Source organism: Gracilinanus agilis, chromosome 2, assembly GCF_016433145.1.
Source record: "Gracilinanus agilis isolate LMUSP501 chromosome 2, AgileGrace, whole genome shotgun sequence".
NCBI classification, from domain to species: domain Eukaryota; kingdom Metazoa; phylum Chordata; class Mammalia; order Didelphimorphia; family Didelphidae; genus Gracilinanus; species Gracilinanus agilis.
In genome coordinates, this window is record NC_058131.1 from 105,138,065 (window position 1) to 105,163,593 (window position 25,529).

The 25,529-nt window shown below is 36.3% G+C and overlaps 1 protein-coding gene across 2 annotated transcripts in view; it reads left to right on the forward strand.

Annotated features, from left to right (window-relative positions):
- Positions 1-16,783, forward strand: part of ACYP2 (acylphosphatase 2) — a 205,455-nt gene extending 188,672 nt beyond the window's left edge. For both annotated transcript variants that reach the window (XM_044663333.1, XM_044663334.1), the window contains exon 4: positions 16,361-16,783. In XM_044663333.1, the coding sequence (XP_044519268.1) occupies positions 16,361-16,475 (115 nt within the window). In that variant the 3' untranslated portion in view covers positions 16,476-16,783. The remainder of the gene's footprint in view (positions 1-16,360) is intronic.
- The last annotated feature ends 8,746 nt before the right edge of the window (positions 16,784-25,529 follow it).

Consider the following 25,529-nt stretch of genomic DNA (forward strand, 5'->3'; position numbering starts at 1 on the left):
TTCTCCTTACTCTTTCCATATCCTTCCTTTCCTCCTTTTCTGCCTCTCTTCTCTCTTCTCATTCTGCCATTTTCCACTAGATAAAACCACAAACTGATGATGTCATTTTATTTGTCTAACATATCTTCCATTAAAATTTCTGTTAAGAAAACAATAACAAAAACAAACATTTATGAAGCACAATACCTAATATGTGCCAGGCCTAACATTAGATGTGTAAGATAAAATAATAGAAAATGAGACAGCCCCTGTTCTTAAGGAAGTCATATCCTACTGAGGAGAAAAAATGTGAGATATACATTTTAAAAGACATATGCAATATAAACCTGAAATAATTTGGGGGCATGTGGAAGAGAGCCCTAACAACTGAGGAAATCAGATAGCCGTCATGTATGAAAAGACATTAGATGGGCCTCGAAAGGATCTAGAGATTTCCAAAGACAGAGGTAAAGAGGGAGACCATTAGAGGAAAAGAATACAACCCATGTAAAGATTTGGAGGTAGGAGACAGAAGGTCATCTAGGGGGAACAAGACAACAATTTTGGCCGGAATGCAGAATGTGTGGAGGGGAGTGATGTGAAATTAGTCTGGAAAGATGGACTGGAGCCAGATTGTGAAGGGCTTCAAATGTCAGAAAAGGAATTTGTATTTTGACATTTGACTTGAACTTTGAAGGAAACTAGAGATTCTGAATGGAAGAAATGAAAAAGGAGTATATTCCCAGGGTGACAGAAAGCCTGAAAAAATGGAGAGAAAAAATAGCAGAGGCCAGATTGCTAGGCCCCTAGAAGTGCCTGTGTGAAGTAAGGCAATATATAAAAAGGCCAGAAAGGTAGGCTAGTCCAAGAGGCAGGTCCAGTTTCTGGTGGGAAGATGGAAGGTGAGGATGAAGGATCTGGAAATGGTCAAAATTTAAAATTCTCCAACTTAAATAGCACTTGATTGTATGCATTTCCTGGCAACAGTATTTACCACTAAATCTGGCCTCAGGTACTTCCTAGCTGTGTGACCCTGGGCAAGTTTCTTAACCCCCATTGCCTAGTCCTTACCATTCTTCTGCCATGGAACTAATACACAGTACTAATTCTATGATGGAAGGTAAGGGTTTAATAAAAACAGTATTTGCCACTTCAAATTCCCAAGGTTCAAAGAACAGAAACTTTGACAGAATCACAGAAATGAGAGACTTGTCTAGTTTCCTCTACAACAATCACATTATGCTTCATACCCAAATATGTTCATTTAGTTTTTGCTTGAAGATGTCCAGTGAAGTAGATCCCAGACACCATCAGTTGGATATCTTTTAGACATCTCAAACTCAACTTGTTCAAAAAAGAATGCTTTATCTTCTCTCCATTCATGCATGCATCACCCTAGGTCTTCAGCACCTTTCTGTTGGATTATCACATTAGCCTTCTAATTGGTCACCCTGCCTCCACACAGCTCTACCAAAGCGGTTTTCCAAAAGCACAGGTCTGACCATGTTACTCCCCTGCCCAGTAATCTTTGGCATTTCCTTAGTACCGCTAAAGTATAATACAAAGTCCTCTATTTGACAGTTGGGCCCTTCACAACCTAGTTCTAGTCTTTTGAGCCTTATTATACATCACTCTCCCTTCACAAATTCTGTGTTTTAGCCACACTGGCTATACTGTTCCATGCACACAGTAGTTGCTTCCCTCCTTCCCTGTGCCTCATAGAATCTCTGGTTTCCTTCAAAATCAAGGTCAAACACTACCATCAACCTAAGACTTTTCTTGATTCTTCCAGCTACTAGAACTTCCTCCCCCCAAAAAATTACTTTCTATTTATTTTTTTTATATTTCCAATTATACTTAACAGAATTACATAATTTAAGGATGAGAAGGAACCTCAACAGTTATCTAGTCTGACTATTATACCAAAAGAACTCCTATTATAATCTACCCAAGAAGTGGTCATTCCTCTTCTGCTTAATGGCTTCCAAGGAGAGGAAAACAACCTGTTTCATTTTTGGACATCTCTAATTATTAGGAAGATTTTTCCTGACATCAAACCTGAATTTGCCTCTTTGCAGCTTATACCTATTGTTCTTTTTTCTGCCTTTCAGCCAAAAGAAAATGAGTATATGTTTCCTCCTCTACCTTACAGCCCTTCAGATACTTGAAGACAGTTTTGACCTCCATAGCCCCATCTCAAGTTTTCTCTTCTGTACCAACATCCTCAGTTCCTTCAAACGTGGACTCTAGGTTCTTCACCTTCCTGATTGCCATCCTTTAGAGCCTCTCCAATTTAATAATGCCTTTCTTAAATCATGGTGCCAAGACTTACTAAATACAGGCTCCATCTGAATGCAGTCTGACCAGGACTGAGTATGGCGGTGCTCTCATCTCCTCCCACCCTGGGGGGGCTGCGCCCCTCTTAATGCAGCCCCCTCAAGAGCATTAGCTTGGCGGCAGCCACTGCATACCTCAGACTCATCTTGAGCTTGTAACCACTAAACTTTTTCATGATAAATCCTGAATAAACCATTCTTCCCTCACTCTTATACTGGTGAACTTGATTATTTATATTTAAAATATAAGTACATAGTTTAGCTACTTAAGGGCAGGGACGTTTCATTTTGTCTCAGTATTTCCTTGGCAAAGTTCCCAACTTATAGTAGGCATTTAATGAATGTATACTGATGGCCTGATATGATAATTGTTATGAGAATGGTCCATGCAAATGAAGGCCATGTCTTCAAGGAAAGGGAAATAAGTTAGCTTTATCATATAATTTTCTGTGGCTGATAAGTTAAGTCAGTAATATTTATTACTATGCTTTCTATGTACCATTCACTGTGCTAAGTACTAGGGATTCAAAGAAAGGCAAAAAAAAATCAGTCCTATCCTCAAGAAGTTCACAGACTAATGGGGAAGAGTAAGCAACATGCAAACAACTATGAATGAAATATTTATGTGTGTTTATATTTTATATTACATATACAAGTGAATATAGGTATGTATGTTTATATATGTGTACCCATATATACATGTCTATGACTATATAAATGTGTGTATTTGTATGTGTTGATAGATCAATATGTACCTAAACATATAATGTAAATATATATAAATGTGTGCATATGTACATATACATATGTACATGTATATATGGAGAGCAATCTCAAAGGGAAGGCAGTTGCATTGATGGAGACCTGGAAAGCCTTTTTGTAGAGGTGGATTTTCAGCTAAGAATGAAAGGAAGCCAGGAAATAATTTGCAACAAAACATTAAGTTGGTGAGGGATAATCAAGAAAACTATTTGTTCATATTTTTAAAAAGTAGATTTTTATCATTACCTTTTTAAAAAAAGTCTTACCTTTTGTCTTAGAATTGGTACTAAGTCATCTGCTCCAAGACAGAAGAGTGGTAAGAGCTAGGCAATTGGAGTTAAGTGACTTGCCCAGGGTCACACAGCTAGGGGGGTGTCTGAATCCAAATTTGAACCCAGGACCTTCCATCTCCAGGCCTGGCTTCCTATCCACTGGGCCACCTAACTACCCCTATCAATACCTTTAAAAAATTATTTTCTATGACTGCATCTTTATAGTATCACAGCTGATTGAGAATTCTATAGAACATACAATGCTACTGCATTTTTTCATTTATTAATTTTTGACCTGGTTGAACAAAATGCTGACTTGAAAATTCTCAGCTTAGATTCATTTCATACATACATTCAGGGGCAGCTGGGTAGCTCAGTGGATTGAGAGTCAGGCCTAGAGATGGGAGGTCCTAGGTTCAAATCCAGCCTCAGACACTTCCCAGCTGTGTGACCCTGGGCAAGTCACTTGACCCCCCATTGCCCACCCTTACCACTCTTCCACCAAGGAGCCAATACACAGAAGTTAAGGGTTTAAAAATATAAAAAAAAAAAAACCAAAACCCTACATACATTAAAACAGCAAAATCTACGTCATGTGACTCCAAAGGTAATGTTGTTCTGCAGGCCAGTCCTCACGTTCCACAGTCTTCCAGCAAGGTGTAAAATGAGGAGTGTTGCTCCCTGAAGGTGTTGGCAGCCAGTTTCATGGATGAGTGCTGGCAAAAAATAGAAACAAAAGAATTTCCAACTTATGCCAAGATTCTCCTAATGCTCTTGTTTGTAGGTGATACTGTGTTAATTGCACAGAGCACTGTAATGCTACAAAATCTCTTCAGTGAAATATATAGTAATGCAGAAGAGATTGTCCTAGTCACCCAAACTAGAATAGCAAAATGGATTTTTAAAATGATTACTGCCAATATGAAAAATACAGCTGGACAGAAAGTCAGTGGGTTAGTGCTAGAACATGTATTATTTTAAATAGGAACACAGGCAGTGAGCTAGGCCCACAACTGCTTAAGAAGAAGGGATAGGGTCAAATCCCATTTGGGAAACAGTACAGTTCTTTAAATGACCGTGAAAGAACCGAAAATGGAAATGACCCAAGCTGCCATAGAAAAATGAATAGTGAGCATTTGACCAACAATGATTTACATGTGAGAAGGGTAGATAGATATAGATATAAGTATCTATATTTGTATTAAGACTTGTGAGACATATTTTTGGGATATGTGGATATCTGCATGCCCATATCTCGGGATCTATTTATCATCTCTGATAAGGACGGCTTAGTTGATACAGAAGTCCATCTCCAGGAGCATGGAGATTTCAAGACTCATTTCACACAAAAGAATCCCCCCCCACCTCCGAAACTTTGCAGATATGCAGAAGTTACAAATTATGTCATATTAAAACATAAAAAATCTCATTTGACTTCAGAATAGAACAAGGCCAAGGCTGAATTTTGGCTGGCCCATTATCAAAAGCTAAGTCTAGGAATACTTTCTCAGGGACAAACAACCCCCACTGGAGGAGGTTTTGTCTAAATTTTGTCCACTTTCAACCTTGACTTGTCTAGAAATAGATTCAGAGTTCAGGCAGCCTTTTGCTTAATTTTTGTCTTCAGTCTTAGAGAGAAATTGTTAACCTCTTAACTGCTGATTTGCTATGAACTTAAAACATTTCAATAAGGCTATATTGCTTTTTAATAAGAAAAGGTGTGAATCATTAAAGGGGTCAAAAAGAGAAATCTCAGATTTTTATCTATTTGAGACTGTGTTTCTCTTATTAGCTTCCCACACCCATATATCTATAAGAAAAAAATATGTGTATACAGATAGATATGCAGATATCTATATGTAAGACTTTTGGAACAATCTGCCTATATGTGAGTGTGTACACACAAAGAAACACACATGCACACATTTCTCACATGCAAATCATTGTTAGTAATATGTCTGCCATTTATTTTTCCATTGTTATTTGGATTATTTGCATTTTTGGTTCTTTTAAGATGATATCCTATAATCCATATCCATATACACATCACTGTAAGAATATTTTGTCTTACAAAGATGCAGTAATGCAAGTAGGGGATCATGTAAAGTACTGTTCATTTTCCCAAATGAGATCTGACCTGATATAAATATGGAAATACACATATATATTATATCTGCAAGTCCATATTGGTTTATCTTTCTATCTAGCATTCTTTTCTTGCAGAGTGGGGATTAATTTTAATAAACTTAATGCACAACAGGGGAAGAATGGGAGCCCATGTATACATACATTTTCTTAGTTTTCCCATGAAGAAGCTAAAAGCTAGAAAATGAGAAATCCTCAAAGAATTTTTGGCCCCTTTGGGTCATGTAAGTCTGTAACACAAAGGATACATATTACATATTTATTTCTATATGTCAGATAGATAGGTAGGTAGGTAGGTAGATAGATAGATAGATAGATAGATAGATAGATAGATAGATAGATAGATAGATAGATAGATAGATAGATAGATAGATATACAGGGCAAACCAAAACTCTTAGTATGATTTTAAGCTATTAAAGACTTTTGAGACACCTATAAACACACATTTCTCACATTTGATATGTATTATATATGATATATTTTATGTGCCTATGTATACACATATATACATATAAATTATACACATGCATATATTTAGGACTAAAAAAGGGTAGACTAGTAATATACCAAGAATAAGAGGTAACAAATGGGCAGGCTAAGTAGAGCATAAGTATCTCTGAGATATTTAAGGAATGAGAAAAATCCCTTCAGTGTACTGGGTGAGTCCTTTAAGAAGAATTTGTGCAACAACATGGAAAAAAACTGTATGTTAAGAGGTGTGGGAGTATTGTACCTTTGGTGGGAGTTCCTACTCCAATAAAACCACAGGTTCACCAAAGTAAAAAGCCAGATGGATGAGACAGGACAATGACTGTTCTTATGGGAGGTTGTAATGAAGATGAAGATCAGGCTCAGTGGGAGCAAGGGAGACAAAAGAGTAGAAGCTAAACATCTTAGTCAACAGTGACTTCTTCCTTCACTGCATATCTAAAATTTTGTACCACCCATACAGAATTTAATCACATTCTATCTTTTATTATTATGTATTTGTCATAGAATCAAACCTTGGTAAGGAGACAAATGAAACCAGAAAGGGATTGAAGGCCTGGAAGAACACGAAAAAGTAGATGATAGATCATAAAGAGTTCAAGAACAGGTGGCTGTAAGGAAGTTGGGGTCAGAGAGGGTAATTTCAGAGTTCAAGATCTTGAATAATAATAACAATAATAATTGACATTTATAGATTGCTTTAAAGTTTACAAAGCAGCCAAATGATGAATGAATCCAAGATGTCCCTCTGACCCCACTTCAACACTGCATCATGGATAGCACGACCATTGAAGAGCATCTTTTTCTGTTTTTGAAGTTTCTTTGCAGCCAACAACTTTATTCCCACAATTTGATTGTCAGATTATATTCCCTTGATACAAGAAACCAGGATTTGTAACAAGTCTTTTTAATTAATTAATTTTTATTTAATAACAAATTTCCACATAAGTTTTCTGAAGTTATATGATCCATATTGTTTCCCGCCCTTCTCCCCCCTACATCCCCCCAGAGCTAATAATCAATTCAATCTGGTTTATACATATATTATCATGCAAAACATATTTCCATATTGTTCATTTTTGTAAGTGAATGTAATCTTATAAAACCCAAACCCCCAAACATATACCCAAATAAACAAATGATAAATCATATATTTTCATCTGAATTACTACTCCCACAGTTCTTTCTCTACCGGTGGAGAGCCTTCTTTTTCACAAGTCCCTCAGAATTGTCCTGGATCATTGTATTGCTGTTAGTAGCAAAGTCTATCATATTTGACTGCTCTCCAATATCGCAGTTACTGTGTATAATGTTCTCCTGGTTCTGTTTATTACACTTATTATCACTCTGCATCAATTCACATAGATCTTTCCAGCTCTTTCTGATATCATCCTTTTCATCATTCCTTAGAGCACAATAATAATCTGTAGAATGGCCAAAATTGTAGAAGTTTGGTCAAAGAACTTAGAAAATATATTTTGAAGCCATATTAAATATTTCAAATTTAACTACTAAACTTTAAAAGGGGTGTTTAATTTTTTTGCTGAAACCTAGATTTTTAATTATTACCTTCTCCCAATATTTCAAAAACTTCATTTTCAGTTAAATGTGTCTGATAATAAATCTCAGTTGCCAAGGTATTAGGTTCTATTATGATAGCAAAAGCACTCTTTAGATGTAGGAAAAGACTCCCAAATCTATTATTTCTATAATTGAGAGTAATTTTATTGCAATAAGTTATCTAATATTAATATTTCAATTGATAAAACATAAAAACCCTTTAGCCAGAGCCTTTTTGAAATTAGCTAAGCAACAGAAAATCAAAGAGAGGCATATGAGGTGGGAAACTGTGTGACCTAAATAGCCTGTCAGTACATAATTATAATTCTTTGATATATGGTCATTTATACATGTCTCACCAGTTTAGACTGACTTTCCTCCATTTAGGACAAATTATTGAGATTTTATTGTGACTTTACATGGAGGTAATAGGAAGCTACTGAAGTTTATTAACAGGGCAGAATAAAACCACTGGCCTATGAAAGTAAGAATACTGAGATAGCAAAAGTTCCATGTAACATGTATTGAATATCTTATATCCTTTAACCAATAATAGAGTATTTCTACTTCCCAGACATCTTTTGCTTAAATCCATAGATCCGCAACATAATAGTATATAGACTTTGAGGTCTGAAAGAATGAATGTGTTTCTCTTTTAGAGACATTACAAATTTATTTTAGAACTTATTATGTAAGTTCTAAAACATTTTAAACAGGACTAAAATTCACAGAGTTTTTGACATTTCTAACATTGGTACAAACACTTTCTACACACAAGGACTTCTTGGTCCATTTTGGAATTATGTGAGCCAGAGATGAAAGAACAGCTTCTTTTGGACTTTTGCATAAAATTATTGTATCCTTAAGTTCTGAAATTAAATGCAGTTTGTAGGAAGAGTTCACTCAGTTATTATCCATGCATGGCAATATTTTTTATACCTTCCTATAAGGCACCAGTTTTACATTACTTTTTTGACATCCTAGCCTAAAGGTCCTAAAAACCTGCAGCCACCTCTCTATGTAATTTCTTATCTTATACTATTACGAGATGGAATGTTCCTGATAGAATAGAACAGAAAGTGAATCATGTTTCAGAAATTAAAATTGACAGAGTTCTGACAGCTCTATAATCAAGGTCAGGTGCTGTTTCCAATACTCTTTAGCTCATGTCCTTCTTTGCAAAAATAGAAAAGCAAGCATTAAGAAGCTATTGCTATTAATGATTCATAGCAGGGCTATTTCCTGTAACTAAAGTTGACAGCCATAATTATTTTTAATATCATCTGAAGCATGCTTGCAATATGTAGAGTGCATAGGAAAAACCGAAAGTGGAGAAACTGATACTGTGTATCCTGGTTCTTGGAAGTGTGGAGCTTCCTGCCCATCCAAGACTTTTGAACTCACATTAATCAGAGAAAAATATGTATAGTATTCCTACCCATCACAATTTTAAGGAAATAATTTGAGAGTCTCTTTCAGTTCATATGAATAAACAGTTTATTCTCTATGTGTTTTTAGAAAAGTAATATTATTAAAGTCATTATTTTCAAATAGAGTCTGTCTTAAGAAATTCATCAAGCTATTTTTAGCCCATCTCTAAGCAGGTAAAAAGGAACAAGAGTTTAGTTGGAGAAATGTGGAAAAACAATCTGAATAATTCTAGACATATTTCTTTTCCTGATTAATGGGATTCATTCATTCATTTAACAAACATTTATTAAGTGCTCACTGTATACAGATTGCTGTGTAGACCTGTACAGACATAAAACTGAGATAAATAAGCCTTCCCCTCAGAAAACTTAAAATCTGGTATAGGTGAACACAGATTATTAAGTGGACTAGAAGAATGCAAAGAAAGCAAAGTGTTCAAAGAGATTGGAGGGGGAAGTTTTTTACCACAAAGGCTTCCTTGAAGATGTGAGTTAGACTTTAAAAAATGGATAGAAATTCAACAGATAAGGAGTGGAAAGGAAGCTATTCCAGTTATAAGGCTGAGTATGAGCAAAGCATGATGCTGGGAAATGCAGGGAGATCATTGTGTCAACATAGTTATCCCACTGAGCAAGAATAGAGAACAAAATCAACCAAATACAATTAAAATGTCCTAAATGAGAGCCAAAAAAAGATGTTAAAAGAAAATTAGAACTTGAATTACTAAGAGTAATCAGCTCAGTCAGAACCATGAAACAGAAGGAAAGATAATTTCAACATAAATTCAGATCCTTATCTCTGAGACGTCTTTAACTTGGTTATAGGTTTGTTAGCTGTGATGTCTTTGTCCATTGACCAACAAGTGCACACACTATTGGGAGAGATGAATTATATCCATCTTGACAATCTTGATATAAATGAAACCAGAAGATAAGAAGTGTGATTAGGGATAAGAACTATTAAAAGTCATTCCTTTGAGAAAAAAATAAAGTTTACTGAGTAGATTTTATTCAAAAGCATGCTGGTAAATGTTTAACAACCTGCTCCCTGAGGAGGAAAATATACACATGGCATACTCTAAAGTTTAATTTGCATTATTAACATTTTCTCCATCATTTTCATAAGTCTATATTATCGATGAAGCAAAAGATCAAGCCCCAATTTATAGTATTTGCCAATTTTTAAATGTTCACGCAGAAAATTTAATTTCAACTGGCTCCAGTACACTCTTAGATTTATTTTATGCCAAAAGGCATCAAGAAACATTATTTTCTGGGATTTACAAATCCATGAACAAGTAGGCCAAAAGAGCCATATAAATACCTTACTCAGAAAACACCTGATTTAATTACTGGAGACACTATGTTAGAATAGAAACTCATATGAAGAATGATGGTGAAGGATTATAAGCAGTATCACCTAATAGAGTAAAGAAAAACATTGAAGGGTAAAAACAGATTAAAATAAGGAAGGAAAGAACATTTAAACAAAATCTCACTGTGGACATTTAAAGTTTAAAATAGAAAGAAAAAAAAAGAAGAAAAATAGAAAAGATCTATGAAGACTTTTATGCCAACCATTTTTTAAACATTTATTAATATTCGTTTTTAACATGGTTACATGATTTATGTTCCTACTTTCCCCTTCACCCCCTGCACTCCCCCCACCCATGGCCGATGCACATTTCCACTGGTTTTATCATGTGTCATTGATCAAGACCTATTTCCAAATTGTTGTTAGTTGCATTGGTGTGGTAGTTTCGAGTCTACATCCCCAATCATGTTATGTCAACCATTTTTACCCTCAAGAGTTAGAGGTTCTTTTCTAACTACCAAAATTTGACTCTGACATCACAGAATGTAGTCATATAGTTGGCAGGAGTGGCACTAAAGAATATAAGGAAGGGAAAAACAGACAAATTGGACCAAGTGTATACAGAGAATATAAGTGTATACACTTACTAGAGGTGACACAATTGTAAATGCATTTATATGTCAATTAACAAAGTATCTGAAGAGAAAGTAAGATTCCAAAGGTGTGGAACATTTCAGACATTCCTAACACCCCAAAAGATGACCAAGAGAACATCAACAACTATTGACCTATATGACTATTTTGATATCTATACAAAATCTTTATAGGACTTCTCTTACATGCAAGGTTGTCCTCAATGAGAGTATTAGTAATGCTATAGAGAAAATATAGATAAGAAATTTAGTTAGCAGACAGCAGACTTAGCTGGCAAGCTGGCAAGAGTTTGGAATTCCAAACTTGGAGTCCTGCCACAGTGGGGATTTGCACACAGTGACTCTGGAGTTGGCAGTTTTGGGCAGTTGTTGGCTTTGTAAGCAGCTCTGAGTGAGCCTGTGTGGTGTTTGGGATCTCAGGACTTTGGAGTTTTAATAACAAACTAGGATGGGGAGTGAAGGGAAGTAGGGAAAACGTACCATTTAAGTCTAAAGGTAACTATCAGGGAATGAAGGGATGGTGATGACTACTCTGAACACTAAATCTACAAGCAGATTGTCTATGGCCAGGGCTGGCTTGTCAGGGGTAAGGGTATCTCACGAAACTGTCCTTGTATTTTCTCTATAACAGTAGGGACAGGTGACATCCTACATGGAGAATCTCTTTAATTGACCCAGAACATTGTGGAGTCTCCTGGAAGTGATTTGTAACCCCACAAAAGACTATGACCATCTATAAGGGAAGACCAAATCAATTTTTCAAAAAGTTCTGTTGCTTGGGTTTTGACATGCAGTTGAATGTCCATCAGTATGGACAAGATATACCTGAGACACAATATAAATGGAAAAGTTGGGTGAAGAATTATATAGGAAGAAGAAAGTAAACTGGATCAAATGACTGATTAAATGAAACATTTATTAAGAACTTACTATATTCAAAGCATATATGTATATATATGTATATACAAAGCATATGTATAAAGTATACTAAGCCCAGGAATATAAATAGAAAAGTAAAAAACTCATCATTCTCAAAAAAACTTGTACTCTAATGTGAGAAAAACTACATAGAGGAGGTTTCAGCCACAAGTCAGAAAGGTCTCCATGGGTACATTGATTGGCACAGCAGATAGTAATGTCTCTTCTTTAATGCCTTTTCCCAATAAAATCATAGCCATTTCTGATGCTGAACCAACAGCATGGTAATGAGAATTTTCTTCTGGATCTTCAGTTGGGCTGTAATACCTGCCCAAATAGATGTCAGGCTGCATCTTCCTAGAGCTGGATTCCCTGGATGATAGCTGGTGGCATTGTCATTCCTAAGACTTTTGGGTTCAGGGTCCTGCACTTATCTAATTATGATTTAAGAAAAGATGGTGATCAAGATTGTTATAGTGGTTTAATTTGCCTGCCCATATCCTGCCTCCTGGATCTTCCTCAAGAGCTTCAAGACCAGTGAGTGAAAGTTGGTTGGTAGTTAGGGGGTGACTGGCTTCCATCTCTACAGAAGGTATTTACCTGGATGATGGTTGTGACAGATGGATTACAAGCAGAACTTCTAATATAGAGGAGTGTTACTACTTCTCAGGCTCCTGGGCTTCTCTGTACATTGGTAGCAGCTGGCTAGCAGTTGCTGCTGGTGGGGATGTGAAAGATGGGTCCCTTCTCTATAATAATTTCTTCCTTCGATGACTTCTGGGGTGGAGCCAAGATGGCAGAGTAAACCAGAATACCTCCACATCATCATAAGAATCCTTTCCAACCAAGATTAAAATATCACCACAAAACAAGTATAGGAGTGAAAGAACCAACAAGGAGACAAAATTAAACACTTTTCAAGAACAGAAAAACCCAAAAGGTAGACAGAGAACATCTGGGGCACTGGAATGAGAGGAGAGCAAAGCAAGCAAGAATCTGTAGCAAGGAGGGAAGAGTAAGCCATTCCCCTCCTTCCCCCCCACCCCCACACACACATTTGCTGTCCAAGGTTTGGAACCTAAGCCCAAGCCAACATTCAGATCTTGAGATCCTGCCTGGCCAAATAGTGGAACAAGCCAACGTACAACCCTTGAAATTTTCAAACCTGTTGAGAAGTCCAGAGTCCCAGCCCAGAGGTAGTCTGGGCTCAAGTGAGCTGCTTGGTGTGGGCCCAGAGCAAAGCCAAGAATCCCAGTCTGGGTTTGGGATGAGGACATAGTACACAGTTTGGGGTGACTGACAATACTAAAGGTCAAATGAATCAGCAGGGGGAGGGGGTCTCAGAGCTCTCAGCCCTCAGATCATCACTTCAGCTTCCAAGAACTGAAACTGGTAAAAAAAAAAAAAACAGAAAATAAACTGAAAATAGCATCAAGGAAGGACTAAAGTTTAAGCGGGTACCCCAACTTCTCAGAAAATAGCCTACCTATAATTAGATAGGAAAAATGAGCAAATAATTTCTCCTTTCAATGATGGCTACTGGGGATGGGCTAGTAGGTCTGATAGAACTGTTGTTCCTAAAGTTATTCCCAAGGTAAAGAGTCTTGGGATGCCTCCATATTGCCTTCAGAAAATTACAAAGTTTTTTTGTTCTTGTTCAGTCATTTCAGTCATGATCGACTCTTTGTGACCCCATTTGAAGATTTTGACAAAGATACTGGAGTAATTAGCTATTTCCTTCTTTACCTTATTTTACAGATAAGGAAACTGAAGCAGAATAGGTTAAATGACTTGCCCAGGGTCACATGACTGGTTTGCTATTTTCTTCATTAGCTCATTTTACAGATGAGGAAACTGAGGCAAACAGGGTTAAGTGACTTGCCCAGGGTTACACAGCTAGGAAGTAAATGAGGTCAGATTTTCACTTTAGTCTTCTTGACTCCAGGCCCAGTGCTTAATCACCTACCTCCCCACAAAGTTCTTATATATTAACCTCAACATTTTCCTGGAATCAAAGGACTACATTTTATACCAATACCCTGCCACTATTATTGTATGGCTGTAAGACATGGGACATGGTAGTCTCTAAAGAACTGAAAATGATTAACATACTGAGAGCAATAGGGAGGCATTTAATGGGTATGTGTCAACAAGCTATCATTTGCAACCATTGAAGAACTTGGGAGATCAGGAATAAAAGGTGTTATCATTAAAATGTATGATTGGAAAAGAAGAGGGGACTTCATATTTTGAAGATAAAAGATGACAAATGGCCAATCCAAGTGCTATGTAGTTATTTTTTTGCTTTTGGGAAAATGTGAAGATGATCTCCATCATGTTGGGTGGGTGGACTTTCCCCTGGAATACTGGCCTGGAAAGGATGTGATTTTCATCATTAGAAGAAACATCCTCATCAAAGAGATCCCATATACATTAGTGCTGGTTTTACAACAAAATTCATCACTTTTGTCTAGCCTTTAAAATATTTCTAGCTAAAATTTATTTTCCTTATCACCAATCAAATAAAAATTAAACAGCCTAGAAACTGTAATTAAAGAACTTGAAGTTGAAATGTTTAAAAATGGTTAAATATTGAGACCAAAACAAACAGCATGTAGTTAATGTACTATTATTCCTGTATGGCACACATATCCTATATAAATAGGCATTTTTCTCACTCTCATTCTTATTCTTGTTTGGCAGAAACTAAGTGCTCACATTAATTTCTTGCAAGATCTTGCTTTAAAGATTTACATCCTTGAAGAATTTTCATTATTTCATTGCAATCAAGATGAACTTATAGTCAGACATCAAATATATCTTGAGATATATTTATCTCATCAAAATAATCAAATATACCTGAGAGCTTTGGAAAACTTAAAGATAGAAACTGAGAAGCAGAAATATCAAGTTGAGAATTTGATTTAAGTCCAATAAGTTTAAAGACATTCCATTTAATAAAAATAATAAATTTAATGCTCTTCATAGGAATATGACTAGAAAATATAATTCAGCACATGAATCTAGGTCTTTTGTTGGACAGAAAAAATGTTGAAAACATTTTTAATTCTTTTGATTCATTAGAGCCATCTATTTGGCCTTAGAAAGAACTAGCTTTTCCACTGATAACCAATAAAAAAAATTATATCATTTAAGTGAAAATTTAAAACCTGAAATTTATTTGAATGATTTTGGAGATTTTTTCTAGATACTAGGTATCAAGCAATGTTCTAATCCTTGCAACTATACAAGAAGCTAAAAAGATGAGTATTCCTGTTTCTCATTGTACAGGAGTGCTGAAGCTGAAAAAGGTTTCAATTTAATAATTATAATTTATGCAAAGCTAAGAAGTAGTTCAGCAGTAGATCACAGAGCAGATTTAGTGGCATTAAATTTGTTGGGGAAAGAGCTAATGGATTAAGATGCAATTCCAAAAAAAATGGCTACAGGTACAAGAGTTTGTCAAAAATCAACCAAATCTTTCTGTGAGCTATATGGAATTTACAACAAAAATTATTGCATATTTTATTATTGTGAATTATATCCTATACATCCTTTATTTCATTAAAATTTTTGGTACATTTATATAAGTGTATATAGAACCAGTTGGTCAGGACACTCATTAATTTTTAAGCACATAATGGGGTCTTTAGACCAAAAAGTTTGAGAATTGATGGTTAAGGCCAGTATTAATTTTAATTCCTTAACATACCTGTGTTAGACAGAAAGTTAGGAAAGATAACCCTGTAGTCCTAGTATCCTTTGCCCTGGTCAGAACACACCTAGGATATTGGATTCCACTCTTGATTCTACATTATAGAAAGGATATTAATTATCTGGAGAGCGTCCAAAGGAAGATGACAGGAACAGTGAAGGACCTTGATATCATGCCATTTTGGAAGGAATTAAAGGATCCAGATATATTTATCGATGATGGCTATTTTGAAGTATTTGAAGGGCGGTCATGAGGGAAGAAAAATTAGCTTGGAAAGTTTCTTGATATATGGGAAAACTTCTTAGTAGGGAGACCTGTTCCAAAATGGACTAGACAAAAGTGTTCCCCAAAAAGGCTAGATGACAACGAATGTAGGTATGTTGAAAAGGGGATTGTTTTCAAATACAGATTGGATTGAATTACTTCTAGGGCCTCTTTCAATCCAAATTCTGAGATTCTTGGTATGTTAATGATGCTAAAAAATAAAACTTGGTGTTAATAGCCTGCCATGGGAAGTCCATAAATGAATAATCAGCATGTAATAACCAAGGATTGGCCACTTAAGTTTTCATTATCCTTATTTTGTCCAGATTTATGACATAATACATACCTACTCTATTATATTATTAGAATGATGATATGAAATGCATATATTTTAAAGATTTCTTACTAAAATGTTTTGCTTAAAATTTTACTAATATTTATTATACTGTTATTTCAACCTGCTAAATAGAACTTTACATGTTAAAAAGATTTAACTCTCATTTTTTTTTTTTAATCCACAGGAAAAATTGGCTAAGCAAAGTCGGAAGCCCCAGTTCTCGTATTGATCGGACGGACTTTTCCAATGAAAAAACCATCTCTGAACTTGACTACACCAATTTTAGCATCAAATACTAGTAGAAAAAGAAATTCTTAGAATAAAATTATAATGCTGAAGTCTCATACTGGGTTTCAAACTGAATCCATAAAAGGGAATAATAATGCTTTGTATTTCCATTTAAGAATGGAAATTTGTTCTAAAAAATGTAAAACTATGATGTTACTAAAAATGCCTGGCACTGAAATAATTTAATTCAAATATTTTTAAAAGAATGAAAGAATTTTAAAATGAGAAAATACCAGTATAAAATGTATAGTATGAGTATGTAGCTTAACTTTAGCCCATAAAGCCTTGGAATTGAATGAACATGACAATATGAATATTGTTTCACTATTCATCACACAATAAAGTTAACTATTTAAAAATGAAACTCATGTACTCTTACCTATTAAGTTCTAAAATCTCCTATAAGAACTCTTTGAATAATATTAGTAGTATTAGTAAGAAATCCAAACTTTTCAAGATAAATGTATAGGTATACACATTTCTAATTTCGCTCAGCATCCACAACCAAATCTATTTAAATATGAACACTGATTAAAGCCTCCCAGTTTATAGCTATTTGATATTGTTTATGGAATAAAGAGGTCTTCATAAAATTCCTAGGAGGCATTAGTCCAAGTCTCAAACTCTGGACCATTTTTTTCTGGCAAAACTTCCAATTGTACTAGAAAAAGAGCCGTCATCAGATTTGCCTGAAATGAAAAGGCTATGTAAGGGCAAATTTCTTAGACTCTCCTGATAGAGTCTAGAATGCCCCCGAAATGTGTCACATTAACTTGATAAGAAAATTGGCAAAGTCCAACATAAACTATAGAATTGCCTGTAGATCTCCAGAGCACAGGCACTCCCATGGCCAACCCCCTTCATACCTTAGATGGCAAAGAGGACAGGTCTTCTGTCCCCAACAGATCAGGCCTTCTACTCATACTTGGGAAGGGGTGCAGACCTTTAGCCCAGAGGCATGGCCTTGTGGTCTGCCACTTGGAAGATGCTCTATGAGTCATTCCCTTCTGCTTAATCTGAACAGGCTGCATGGGGCCACACCTCATTGTAACATGCCCACTTACAGTGACTTACAGAAAAGGGGAAGTTGGGCAGCTGGGTAGCTCAGTGGAGTGAGAGTCAGGCCTAGAGACAGGAGGTCCTAGGTTCAAACCCGGCCTCAGCCACTTCCCAGCTGTGTCACCCTGGGCAAGTCACTTGACCCCCATTGCCCACCCTTACCACTCTTCCACCTATGAGATAATACACCGAAAAGTACAAGGGTTTAAAAAAAAAAAGAAAAGAAAAGAAAAGGGGAAGTTACAGAAACTGCAGTTAATATGCAATTACAGAGAAAAGCAGCTAAATGCATTACATTCAGCTTGCTATATAGCAGTGGTTCCCAAACTTTTTGGCCTACCACCCCCTTTCCAGAAAAAAAATATTACTTAGCACCCCTGGAAATTAATTTTTTAAAAAATTTTAATAGCAATTAATAGCAAAGATAAATGCACCTGTAGCCATCACCGCCTCCCTGGATTGCTGCAGCACCCACCAGGGGGCGGTAGCACCCACTTTGGGAATCACTGCTATATAACATTTAAAATATAGTTACCATAATTATTGTTATAGAATATAATTACCATAATTATTGATAATATCCCAGATTAATCACTTCATTAGACAAATACAGGTTGGTTCTGTTATAGAAATAAGGGACTGTTTGCTCTTGCCTTTAACCCCATCACTTAGCAGGTTCTGCCTTAGAGTAGGAATTCAATTAGGATAGGGACAGGCACCTGTTATTTCATCAACAGAGGAAATTATTTTATTTCCCTGTTGTTATTTGTTGTGTTTTATGTTTTTATGTTTTTATGTTATTTATTTCATATTATTATTTTCCTGTTGAAACTCTACTAACTGCACACTGACACCTTCTCTGCAATCTATAGTCTTAGAGAGTTGCCTTAAGTATTTAGTAATGGTTCTAGTATTCGGGATTATAATTAAAAGAGGTCAGGGATTCTCATTCTCTTAAGATATATGGATGTATCTAGAGTCCTCCTCATAAAGATGAGAGTTAAACTAGGGAGCTGATGAGGTTACTGAGAGAAAGAGTAGAGGGAAAAGAGAAAAGGATGTAGGACAGAACTTTGGGGAACTCTCATAGGCAAGAGATTTTTATATGGATGAGCCAGCAAAGGAGACTGAAGAGTGGCCAGCAAGATAGGAGGTGAACCAGGAGAAAGAGAATATTGTTGCAAAAAAGCAGCAGTAAAGTATTTTAAGACAAAAATCTTCCCATACTTTTCAGTAGTTAATTTACTTTTTTTCCCCTAAGCACCAGAAAAATAAAGAATCATGTATTGAAAAGTAGAGTACGACAATTCAGAATATTGAGGAATTCAAAATATTGCAGTTCTTCTAGTAGCCAATTTACCTATATTCTTTCTGTTGTGCCACTTCCTTCTGCAGCTCATTTACAGATGAAGAAACTGAGGCAAACTAGGTTAAGTGACTTGCCTAGGGTCATATGATGAATAAATATATGAGGCTGGACTTGAACTCAATGTCTTTCCAATTTGAGATCTAGCACTCTATCCAGTGTACCACATAACTGCTTTTAACAATACCATCAGTACTAGCCATCTTACCTGGTTATTGTAAATGGGAAAATAACAGGTACATGTAATGGGTGTCATCACTAATTATCTATATTATTGTTTGGGAAGTTAATAGAATCTCAGATCAATTCACCTTGTCCCACCCAGGCTTGAAATTTTTAACTACTTTATTATTAGCATGTCCTGGCACAGAGATTCCCAGCTCAGTGCTAGCTCTGGTGTAAGTTGGAAGTTGGAAAAACTTTTGAGTAATATCCTAGTGATGGAGCACATGAATGTTGACTGACAGCTGGTCATCCTAAGTTTGGAGAATCATCTCGCTAGGCTGGCTGCAAGGCAATGAACTTTTTGACTATGACAACTCTTAAAAAACCATCTCCTAAGTTACAGAAAGGCTCTGATTTGTTGTCCAGAACTAATATCCAAATTAATGAAATCATAAATTCTTGAAGCACTAAAATATTATGTGTTGTGAAAGACTTTTTGGCATAACAGAGAGAAATTTATCTCTTATCTCTACATCTTGGGTATCTTTTCCTTCAATCGGCTTATCCCCTCCTTGTTAGCCTCAAACCTTATCCCTGGTTCTAGAACTTCTCTGTATTTATTTTATGTAGAATTTGTATTTACTAATCTATCAATCAATAAATAAACATTAATTAAGCATCTACTCTATGCTAAGTTCTATGCATACACAAAGAGACAAAAGACAGATCTTACCCTCAAGGAAGTCACAGAAGAAAGAACATGCAAACAAATATATATAAAGCAAAACTATATACAAGATAGATGGGAAATATTGAACAGAGGGAAGGTGCTAGACAAGGGATAGGAAAGGGTTCCGATTAAAAATAGGATTTTAGTTGGGACTTACAGGAAGGCAGAAAGATCAATAGTCAGAGTAGAAAAGGGAGAGCAGTCCAGGGAGGACAGCCAAAGAAAATGCCCCAAACCAGGAGATGGAGTGTCATGTTTAATGGACAGCCAGGAGGTCAGTGTCATCGGAGTAAGGTGTGGGGAAGTAAGATATAGAAAAGTAAAGTACAGGAACCCTGGAAAGGTAGAAGGGGGCTAGGTCCGTGTTGGCGAACCCATGGCACGCATATGGGAGCATGCCAGAGGGGGCTGCTCTCTTCCCCCTCTCCATGCATGCCTGAGGACTTTTCTCACATCACCCAGCCCTCTGCCCAGCAGCCCAATGGGAGAACTTCTTCCCTTCCTACTGGGGTGGGGGGGGGCCTCACATGTGTTGTGAGGGTTACAGTTTGGGCACTTGGTCTCTAAAAGGTTCGCCATCACTGGGCCAGGTTGTCAAGGGATTTGAACATTATCAGATTTTATATTTTATCCTAGAAGTAATAGGAAGCCACTGGAATTTAGTGAGGAGATGGGTGATGTGGTCAGACCTGCACTTTAGGAAAATTACTTAGGATAGTTTGGAATGCTAAGAGACATTGTATTTACTCCCAGGAGAATTTAATTGTGCTTTAACCCCATCATTTATCAGGTTCTGACTTGGAGTAAGAATTCAATTAGGATAGGGACAGGCACCTGTTATTTCATTGACAGGAAATTATTTTATTTCCCTGTTATTTGTAAAGTTTTATTTTATGTTTTTATTTTATGTTATTTATTTCTTATTGTTATTTACCTGTTGAGGAAACTCTTTTAAATGCACACTGGCACCTTCTCTGCAACCTATAATCTTAGAGAGTTGCCTGAAGTATTTAGAAATGGTTAACAGACTTGCCCAGGGGCACCTAATCAACTAATATGTGTCAGAGGTGAGACTTGAATGAACACATGTTTCATGATTCCAAATTGAATATGAAATTTGTTCATATAAAGTCAATCAACAGGCATTTATTAAATGTTTATCATTCCCAAGTGCTGTGCCAAACACTTCATAAATAGTATCTCCTCTGATCCTCACAACAATTCCTAATAAATGGTACTTTTTTATCTCTGTTTTACTATTAAGGAAACTGAGACAGAGGTTAAGCAACTTGCCCAAAGTCATTCAGCTATTAAATGTCTGAAGCTGGATTTGAACTTCGGTCTTAAGCCCAGACTCAGTGGTCCACCCACTGCACCAACTCTTAGAGTTATGTAGGGTTATACGAAGGTAGGAAAGTGTCAGGTTATGAAAGACTTTAAAAACTCAACAAAAGACTTTATATTTGATATTAGAAGCAATAGGGAGTCTTTGGAGTTTATTGAATAAAGTAGTTGAGGGGTGTGACATGGCCAGACTATAACTTTAGGAAAATCAATTTTGATCGTTGAATAGAAGATGAAATATAAAATTTGAAGCAGGGAGATGAAGCAGAAGGCTACTGAAATGGCCCAGACTTGAGGTGATGAAGACCTGTACCAGAATGATGTCACTGTCAGAGGAGAGAAGGGAGTATGTAAGAAAGACAGTGATGATGTAGAATTGATGGCAACTCACATGTGGGGTAGGGGGTGAGAAAGAGTAAGGAGTCAAAGATGACATCTAAATGATGAGCCTGGATCCCTGGAGAAACAGTGGTGCCCTCAACTTTAACAGGAAAGTTAGGTAGAGAAGAGGTTGGAGCAGGCAAAAAAAAAAGTTTGGTTTTGGACCTGTTGAGTTTAAGATGGAACATCTAGTTCAGATATCCAATGAGGAGTCAGAGATTCAAGTCTGGAAGGCAGGAGAGATGTTAGAGCTGTACAAATAGATCTGAGAAGCATCTTCAAAGATGGCCATTGAATCCATTGGAGCTAGTGAAATCACAAAGCAAGAGCATGGAGGGAGAAGGGGGCCAGAGGCTTGAACGATACTCCTAGTTAGTAGGTATAACTAGGTGAGGATCAGCAGAGAAGTCTAAGAAGGGGTGGTATAATAAGTAAGAGGAGGTCCATGAAAGGGCAGGGGCATGAAAGCCTAGAGAGAAGTAGTAGCAGAGGTATCGATAATGGTAAAGGCTAAAGAGAAGTTGGAAAAGGTCGTTATATTTGTCAATGAAACTGGAGAGAGCAATTTTTGATGGAATGATAAGGTCAGAAGTCAGACTATAGAAAGTTAAGGAGAAGCTAAGAGGAAAGGAAATGGAGGCACCAGTAGGTGATGGGCTTCTCAAGGAGTTTAGCCATTAAAGGAGAGAGATCTAGAACAGTAGCTAGCAGGGACGAATTGGACCAAGTGCAGGTTTTTCGAGAATTGGGAAAACATGAATGTGCCTATACAGGAGGCCATCTACTGTAGAAGACTGAATGAAATGGGATCACCTGTATATCACCTCTTCATTTGAGATAGGGATGAAGGAAGAAATAGTAGTGAAAGACATTTGAATGATGTGAGATAAGGAAGATGGAAGAAAAGAAAATTCTCTGCAAAAATAAACAATTTTTTAGTTTTTTATGTGGTTTTTAATGTTTTTTATTTATGCTTATTTTTTATCCTGGAGAGTAGCACATATTCTGGAGATACCCTCCCAGACTGTCATTTGCCCTTTGCACTGTAAGGTTAAGACCTCAGAACAAAACTATTATTTCTCTCTTTAAAGTCTGAGGTATTCATGAGGAGTTGTTTTGATTCTATACTTCATGAGCCCCTACTTGGTATCTTTTACCCCATTTTTACACATTGGTATCAACTAGTCAGCTAGGCTTGTTTTGTAGAAAGGAATATTTACCAAGGTAAAGTAAGATTGGTAGGTACAAAGCATTCACCAAAAAGTCTGTGACACACCATTCCGCCAGAATATTACAGAGTCTATGGGAAAGTAAGTTCAAGATAAAGAGCACAGTGTGGCAAAGAGATAACTGATGATTCTCCAGTCTTTTTCCTGGAGTCCTCATGAAATTCCCCTTAATTTGATGCAGCTTTTCTCTGCAGGGCTCTTTATAGAGCCTGGAATTTGCAGCTAGTCTGTCCTTATGCAGACACTGTCATCAGCTGTTCCAGGAATGCTATATAAATAATTAGTGATTTGATTGAGTACTCTGGGAGCACATGGAAAAGTTGCATTGGTGTTTAGAATTATAAATAAGAAAGCTACAGGATTAATAGCTTTACTTTGCTCTTCTGGATTCAAATAATTTTTAATGAGGAACTGAAGTTAGATAATAATTTGAAATGTTTAAAATAAGAAATCTTATTTATTATGTATCTCATTAGTAAGTCTTTCTCTAATGCATTTATGTTATTGTTTCTACAATTTAAGCTGTCCTACAAGAAGGTCAGTGAATAACTGCCTGGATTTCAGAGTCTGATTTCTGTCTGAAATGAATTAATTTTGCTTTCTTCAGTCAAAATATTTAATGTAAAAGTCAGTGGATATGCTTTTTTTGAAATATGACTTCCTTTTATTTTTAACTTATAAGCTCACATTCACAAAGAGAGAAAAAGTTTTTAAAGGTTCAATGATTACTGGATTTTAAATCACTACTTAGATTTATTCTAGTCTTAAATTAATAATCTCACATTAAGTTCTTCTACTTAATTTAGCATAAGCAGTGGAAAATTTCTCAAACAAAACTCCAGTATCATAGAAACAGAATTATCTCCTACTCCTTTTAAGCGCTGCTCTCTAACAGATACAGCTGAGGTCAGCACTGGGGGTAATAATGTGGGAAGCAAGCATATGCTTACAAAGAGTATGCCTCTGGAAACTGGATTTCAGCTTAAATAAATCAACTCTTTTTGAGGTTAGCCTGGCATCCATGATGGCCTCAGCCCTTCACACTTTTAATCTCACCTACACTGTGATATCATTGATAAAATGCCCGACTTAGTTATAAGCAAAAGAAGTTGTGAAAAAGTTTTTGTCTTTAATAGAGACATTCTGAACAGTTCTGAAGTCTAAAATTGAATTACTTATTTTGAAACTTTTGCTTACCTAGCTGCTGATGAACTTTGGCACTCCAACCACAGGCCGTTTATTTAAACATAAATGTTTTAAGGAAGGAACTAATTCAGTTTACTAGACACAAATTAAAATAAATAAAGTTAGAATATCAGATGTTCAGAAAATTAGGGAAAGTATAATATTGCAAATTATTCTAGGCCACCCTGCCTCCCATCCCATACCCTTAATTTACTATTTAATATTGTAGAATAAGTAGATTTCTCCTCATGGGCCATTAGTGTGTCTGTGTTATCCTGCCTGAACAATAAATTTGGATAATCAGCATCACAGTATTTAGGCTGTGGCTTAACTCTGAAAGATAGTGCCCAAAGTCCTATTCATTTTGCTATCTTGTTTGAAAAGGGATTGAACCAGTCATCACTTTGTTTCAGAATATCAGCAAATTTAGGCAACTCTATAGTTACCAATAGTTCATTATTTAATTTATTTAATCTATCTGAGGATTTTCTGCTTGTGGATAATTCTCTCTTCTTTGCTGGATCTTCAGTCAGGTAATTTCACTCCATTGCTTTAGGAGTCCCCCAATATTCTGCCCTGATCCTCTTTTCTTTTTCTTCTCTATGTTTTCATTTGGTGAAATGCTCCTATGCTTTCAATTATCACTTTGACTTTCAGATCTCCTTGTCCAGTCCTAATCTCACTCCCAAATTCTGGCCTCACATCTCTATTATTAGATGTCTTGAACTGGATGTCCAATAGACATCTTAAATTCAATATGTCTAAAATTAAACCCACCTTTCCCCTCAAACCCTATCAAACTTCCTAATTTTCCTATTACTAAAAAGGATACCTCTCTCCTTCCAGTCACCCAGATTCAGGATGGCTGTCACCCTCAACTCTTTATTCTCCCTTACCCCCATATCCAGCCAACTATCAAGTTATGTCATTTCTAACATTTTAACATCCCTAATAGAATTCCCCTTGCCTCTTCTCTTTTCTAACATTATAATCACCATAATGCACATGCATCACTCCAAGCCTAAACTATTGCAGCAGCCTTCTGGTTCATCTTCTTGCCTCAAATTCCATTCCAATCCATCCTCCATTCAGCTACAAAACTGAACTTCCCAAAGTCCAGATTTCACCATATCACTCCCCTATTCAATAAACTTCCTATTATCTTGCTTTTGAAACACTTCATAATCTAGTCCCTTCCTATCTTTGCAGACTCCTTATAACTTTCACCCCTCTATGTGCTCAGAGATCCAGTGATGCTGGCCTCTTAGCTACTCCTTATACACAACACTCGATTGTCAATTTTTGTTGTTCAATTGGTTTCTTTTTTTTTTTAATTTACATTTTTTCAAATACATGTTGATATTGTAATGTGGAAGAGTCCTAGATGGATATCAGATGTTACAACCCACCTAGGAACTCCCCAGGGCCAGTGAAGCAAAAAAAACTTTGGCTTATGGAAATAAAGTTTATTTTTAAAAGGGAATAAAGGAAACTGGTAGGTAGGACCCTAGCACTATTCAAACTAACTCCACCCAACTTCTAAGTCTCTTGCTTAAGGAGAGTCTTCAGTTTCTTCTCTGGGCCCTGCTTATAGCTCACTGTTATA